This window comes from Tupaia chinensis, unplaced genomic scaffold, assembly GCF_000334495.1.
Source record: "Tupaia chinensis unplaced genomic scaffold, TupChi_1.0 Scaffold147458_1, whole genome shotgun sequence".
In the NCBI taxonomy this organism is placed as follows: Eukaryota; Metazoa; Chordata; class Mammalia; order Scandentia; family Tupaiidae; genus Tupaia; species Tupaia belangeri.
In genome coordinates this window covers 828,115-835,105 of record NW_006207309.1, presented here as the reverse complement: position 1 = coordinate 835,105, position 6,991 = coordinate 828,115, and the positions used below count along the sequence as shown (strand labels likewise).

The window sequence follows — 6,991 nt, the reverse complement described above, 5'->3', positions numbered from 1 at the left end:
AAAAAAAAAAAAAAAAAAAAAAAAAGACTTCCGTGCTACTAGAAAAGATCAATAAGGCAATATGACCCTCCAGAGGACAGTGATCGTATTCAGGTTGGGAGAAGATTACAAGGGAATAGGCATACTTCTTTTGTTGGCTCTGCTGCAGGGATTAATAGAAAGAAGGAAACAGGAAAAATATCATGTGAAATTGAGCTTTCCATCCAAGAAAGGAAGAAGCATATAAAAGCTTCTCAGTCTATGTCAAGGGAGTGAACGATATTTTAACAGTATGGCATTTTAACAGTATGGCAGGAGTCCAAAGAGTTACGCCTACACACAAGGCTTAACTGCTTCCAACACATTCACTAGACCACATATTTCCCAGCTGGGAGGGATTGGCAGGGCTTGGGAATTCGGAGAAGGGTGGGGTAGCCTGGCTATACTGCTTAGCAACATTCCCCAATGAGGGTGGAGAGACTTGACTGTGTTCTGAAGAAATTTTCACCTTCCGCTTTAGTCGAAGGACCCCAGGGCAAGACAAGAAACAAACAAAAGGTGAAATTACAGTGAGGAATGGTTTACCTTCGGAGAACAGTTGAAATGCATACCGGGTACTGGGAGTGTAGTTACATACATTGTAATACACCGATACAGGTACAGCGTGCCAACTATGCAGAAAAATCTTCTGCTAATAATAGACCTAGAAAAAGGGAAAAACAGGGCAGATTCTCAGTCAGGAAATTCTGCAGGTTCACTTACTGTAAGTTTTAAATGACCCAACAAAACAAACAGACCCAAAACGCTACTTGAAAACCTGAAACAAAAATGTTACACCTATACTAATAGAAGATTGAGGTGAGGATTTTGAGAATAATGCTATGTTTAAAAAAAGATATCAACCAGCCAAGAGAGTTTGAACTGCTCTATATTGCTATTAATTATCAGACTGTGTGAGGTCTTAAGCTTGAGTTTAAATCAACTGACATATAAGCGGAGCCCACTTTGGCCAGAGTACGCAGTTAAATTTTGAGTGTCTTTTCTGTCATAAAAGGGAAGAAGTTCACAAAGTTTGAATGATATTAGAATGCCTTTTAAATGGTGGCATTTAATGAATTAAAGACAGTTAATGATTTCACTTGTACACCCCAGAAACTGATTCTGAGGCAATATGATGCCAAGAAATAAACCCGTCTGAAAGACACAACCTCCCACCCACCCCAGATTTCTGCTTATTACATAGCCTAGGGATAGACAATTTCCTGATTCTCAATTTCCTGATGAGTAAAATAGAGATAATAGCATTAGAAATAACATATGTTAGGAGCCAGCAGGTGGTACGGTAGTTAAGGCGCTGGACTCCCAAATGGTCCGCTATGGTTCAAGTCCCGGAGCTGGTGGCTTGCTTTCTCACTTTCTCAATTTCTCTCCCTCTCTGGTGTGCACACGAGCCCTGTAGCAAACTAAAAAATAATAATAATGATAAATAAAATTAAATAATTGAAAGAAAAAGAAAGAACATATGAAAAAATTCTTCTCACAAAGTAGGCATAAATGATAGCTATTAAATGTATAAGTCATATGGATGAATAAAAATATGAGCAAAACTTAGAAATAGTTTTACTATTAAATTATTTGATATATACACGTAAATATGTATATGGAGTCTGGTCATTTCTAATATGAAATTGCATGGAAGTTTACACAACTTAACCTCATAAAGTAAACCAAAGAGTACCCTTGGCCAAGAACATCCCCCACACCTGTCTTTACCCAGGCCAGAATCCCAGACTTGTGAGTCTTCTCTTCCTCAACCCCAGGGGCAAGCTGAGTTAAATACATACAAAAATGTAAAAGCAGAAGGGCTTTCATCATATAATGCTCGATCAGCCTATAATTACACAGGGTAGCCATATTTTGATGTAGGATGTGCCTGCCAATTGACGTGTGGTAGCCAGAGGAGAATTCGCCTCATTTGTATTTTTTGTTTTAACAAGAGGAATGAAGTGGTATGTCACTTGGATGACTAAAAATTAATTAAAAAGAAAAAATCTACTAGCATTTCATTCATATCAAAACAGTTCATGTGAGTTATTTAGGTTTACCCAGGAGAATCTGGGTGTGTTATTTCCTTATCTAGATGTCAGAAACTGGGTCAGAATTGTTTACTGCAGAACCAGCCTCTGTTCGTTTTCTCTCAGTGATGCTGTGTACGGCACTAGCAAAGATTTTATTCAGCCCAGAGCTGCTTTGGAAAGACATGTGCTTCTAATTTCAAGCATAATGAAAGGTAAAACAGAATCAAACAATATAAATAGGGGCGCTATTGGAGAAAAGTACTGGCTGAAATTCTTTGCCAAGGATACCAAAAGAGAAATATTAAAGTAAACTTAACACTTGAAGATATAATGTTTATCCTACTTAAAAAAGAAAATGCCCTCTCTTGGCTTCCTGTTCAAACAGAAATTATTTGCAATTTCACTTAACTAATAAAGAAACCTTAGACCAAAAATTGTCAGGTCTATATCTGTTGAACTCTTTAGAGGAAGAAAATTAAAATTATTGCTTTTGGTAAAGAGTAATATCTTAAAATCACTTTGCCTAATTATTTAATGATTCAAAAAAGATACATGCACATACACACACACACACACACACACACACACACACACACACACACACAATCCCAATAACTGTTTCCAAATGTCAACCTGGGTCACAAGTGAGTACCAATGATTTCAGAATTATCTGAGAATGAAATGTATGAAAAAAATGTAGAGAGATTAGAAAAGACAGATCCTTTGGGAAAAATTTTCAGTACAACATGGAAGTGAAGCCTCAATCACATTTAGTATTTATTTGACTTGAAGTGAGAAAGTCAAATGAAATTATCCATATGGATTTGTCAATTTAACAATAAGGGGAATACTTGGAAGTGGTTGTTTATGAGAATTCTCTGACTTCTAGCATTTAATCTGTTTGAAATTAAGTTTAGAATGTCTCCAATGTAAATGTTAAATAAGGATCTCTGATTAGAAATGTTAAAAGTAGGTATATAAGTTTCTCAAAGAATTGTATGTACTTCTGGGAGTTTGTTTCCTCAGCCAAAAAGAAAAAAAAAATCATGCAATTAGAATCCTTACTTACCTCAAGGTTTTTTGTTTTGTTTTGTTTTTTAAGTTTTGTTTTACGGTGTTTGTGCTTGCCAGAGAAAGACTGAGAAAGAGAGAGAAAAAGTGAGAAATCACTCCCTAGGGAGATGGCCACACTGAAATCCCCTCTTCTCTATTTTCCTCTCAGGACTCTGGGCACACATGTACATACGCCTGACATGATTCTCAAGCTGCCAGGTCTAGGACTTGAACTGCTAAGTTAATCACGTAGGATTCAGCTGCCTTAACCTCCATGTCACCTGTAGGCCCCTCAAGGTTTAAAGGTTCAATGTGCGTTTTTAAAAATGAAAATATAAGAAATCTTAATGAGATATTACTAGAGGTTAAGCAAATGCAAAAGAAAAAAAAGATGCATGATATAATTCTCAAAATCACAATGGTGTTCTCTTATGGAATAGATCTCTACTTTCACATTTGAAAGAAATTTGGTTCCCATCCGTTCTCACTTTGCAATGACTGCCATTCAGAGACTTGGATTTAGTTGCAATGATCTATTCTACTCTGAGGTGTTTGAACATTAGGGTCGTTGCTATCTTTTCTAAGAGAAAAGAAAATTTACCTCTTAAATGTGATTATAATTTGAAAAAAGATATTAATATTTTATAGATAATAATTAGATTTGCTAGAAGAGCATATTATACCCAGTGAGTTTAGTGAACTTTTTAATATTCCTTACTTATAAAAAGGAAAAAAATTCTCAGACCTGTCTTAAATATTACTGAATATTAATAATGAAGCTTAAGACAACAGTATGACAATGTTTTTGGCATATGGTACAAGGATCTAAAATTCTAAAGAAAAAAATGGTGAAAGAAATGAATACGCTGGGAAGTACAATTAAAATACTGGAAAGTTCTTCTGCTTCCTATAAGTTATCTCTATAATCCATCCATACCAGGAAGATAACACACAACTCTTTCAGGGCTCAGAGCTGGTCTCCCTCCTCATGGATTACCGGCTTTTGGAAACCACCAGGACTTGACACAGCAACGGAATGAAACAACAATTCAAAAGTAAGAGGCAACACGAAAGGGTAAATACACGTTAACTGTCACAGAGTCAGGGAGGCAAGGATCTCTGGAGCAGTTACCCAGGCCAGCGCATGGTCAGATTCTGAATCAGTGACTCCAGTGCACAAAACATGGACACCACATTGCTGGGCTGTGTCTTTACTTAAAGGCTTGTTCTACGAACACTAGTTTGGTGACCTTGACTATCTCAATGAATTTCCTTGGAAATCAGCTTCCTCATCAGCAAAAGGAAGAAAAGGATATAGCTTTCTTATGAATCATAAAAATGGGTTAAAAATAATGGGGAGGGTAGAAATGGTACCAAGAATGGGCATGGGGACAGTCATCTACAATTTCTTTAAACATATTTTTCCTACTCAAAGAGGTCAGAAAAACAAACTAATTTAATTTGGAGCCAACAACCACATTACACAAAACTCTTTAGTTCTTAAAATGACCATTTAAAATGTTCTTAAAATGTGCCACTTATTCTTCAACTTGACCAGAGAAAGACAGAGAGACAGAAACAGAGAGAAGGGACACCAGGTCTGGGACTCAAACTGCGGTTGGCCATGTGGCAATGCAGTGTCTCAACCACCATGCCACGTCAAGTCGAATAATAATCAATCAATAAATAATTTAAAAACAAATAGGGACCAGCAGATGGCATTAACAGTTATATCCCTAGATTCCCACATGGTCAACCGCAGTTTGAGTCCCAGACCCAGTAGTTTAAACTCCTGCTGGGTGCACGTGCATGGATGCCCAAGATCCTGAGAGAAAAGTGAAGGACAAGGGACTCGGGTGTGGCCATCCCCCTTGGGGGGAAGGGGGTGATTTCTTGCTCTCTTGCTTTCTGTCTCTATCTCTCTGGAAAGCACATGCACCCTATAGCAAAAATCTCTCTCTGAAAAACAAAACAAAACAAAACAAAAACATGCCATTTAGTTCTTTTTTTGGGGGGGGGGAGAGATTTTCGCTATAGGGCACCTGCGCTGGCCAGACAGACAGAGAAAGACAAAGAGACAGAAAGCAAGAAATCACCCCCCAGGGGGGATGGTCATGCCGCAATCCCTTCTCCTCCATTCTCCTCTTGGGATCTTGGGCACGCACGCACACGTGCCCAGCGTGAGTTTAAAGCCACCGGGTGCAGGATGTGAACCGAGGTCGACTATGTGGGAGTCCAGCGACATAACCATTACGCTAACTGCTGGTTCCCTGCCATTTAGTTCTTAAAACCACTCAGCAACGGATTGCCATGATCCTTATTTTACAGATGGGGGAAGTAAGGTTCAGAGAGTTTATGTGGAAATACAAATAGATTACATGAGACAAAAGCCTTCTAGAAGTTGCTTCACATTATAGAAGAAATTCAAATTATGAGTACTGGCAGATAAGACAATGTCCTGTCATACTTCAATATATATGTTGTTCAAAATTTGCACTATTTTATCATATTGATCAGAAGACTGCAGAATAATTATTTTGATAACTTAGTAGCTATATTAGCTATTAAAGTACTGAAAAGTAATTCTTCTGAGAAGGCAGTTCCTTTTGCTTATTACCACCACTACCCACAGGTTTCTTAGTCATTCTGAAAAGTTTTCTCCACTGAAATGTCCACAACCTTCTTTCTACCTATTGTTGCTAATATTGCTCTTTCCTCTTACTATGGTCGGAATGTTTGTGTCCCCCCAAAAAATTCATAAATCAACTTAATCACCAGTGATTAGATCATGGAGGCAGAGCCCTGGAGAATGGGATCAGGTCTGGCAGTCCTGGTACACAGTCAGGGCCACTGCTGGGGAGGGTGGAAGGTGTATAGAAAGAAGGCACAGGTTCAGTTCCTAGACCACCATGAAAACCTGGGTATAGTAGTGTGTGTCGAATCCGGTTCAGTTCCTAGACCACCATGAAAACCTGGTATAGTACAGTGTGTCGAATCTTAGCTAATTGGGAGGCCCGGGCAAGGGGGACTGAGACACTTTGTCAAAAAGTACCAATCTCTGTGTCTCCCTTTCTTTCTCTCTCATAAAGTAACAAGAACAAAAAAGGAATGGAAGCAGTGTATCATTCCTTCTGAAAATGGATGATGCGAGCAATGGAATCATCCCTTATGCAAGAGATGGCAGGAAGCTCACTTGCCTTTTCCATCACGTGAGAACGTGACTAGCGTACGCCATCTATGAACCAGATGTGCCCTTCTATGCTATACCTTGGCTGTGGACTTCCCAGCCTCCAGAACAGAAAGAAATTTCTGTTGCTTATGAGCCCCAGTCTATTTTGTTGTAGTAATCCGAACAGAGTAAGATACCTCCCTGAGACCCACAGTGCACAGGGCAGCCAGAGTTATATTTTTTGAAATGACTGAACAGAGTACAGTGTGTCCAATAAAACCACCTGGCAGATGTCCAGTGTATTTTGAACAAAATCACAATCCCTTCCCAATCCCTCAAGGCCCTGGATCTGGCCCCTCTCTTTCCAATCTCACCTCCCACCATTCTCCCTGTCATTCTTAGGCTCAGCCTCATGTGCACACCTTGTGCGGTCCCTCCTGCTCAGGTGGGGGCTCTGCCAGCCCTGCTGTCCGCCTGAACTCTGCCTTCTGGACCGCCGTCAGTCATTCTGCTACTGACTCTCAGTGCAAACGTTTCTCAGCGAGAACACATGCTCTAAAAAGGTTCCCTGGCCCTCTCTATCCTATTCTTCTATTTCAATTTCTTGATAGCCCTCCTAACCATGCTCCCTCACCCCCAAATTCCCACATTGTATTCAAACTGACTCTAAATAAATGCTTTAATTAAAAAACATTTTTTTCCCATAAATGAG

The 6,991-nt window shown here is 39.2% G+C and overlaps 1 protein-coding gene across 10 annotated transcripts in view; it reads right to left on the bottom strand.

The window, feature by feature from the left end:
• The window catches only part of SGMS1 (sphingomyelin synthase 1), a 350,554-nt gene that overhangs the window by 23,178 nt on the left and 320,385 nt on the right, over positions 1–6,991 (bottom strand). For all 10 annotated transcript variants that reach the window (XM_006169737.2, XM_006169735.3, XM_027768777.1 and 7 more), the window contains one exon: positions 565–682. In XM_006169737.2, coding sequence (XP_006169799.1) covers positions 565–682 — 118 coding nt within the window. The remainder of the gene's footprint in view (positions 1–564; positions 683–6,991) is intronic.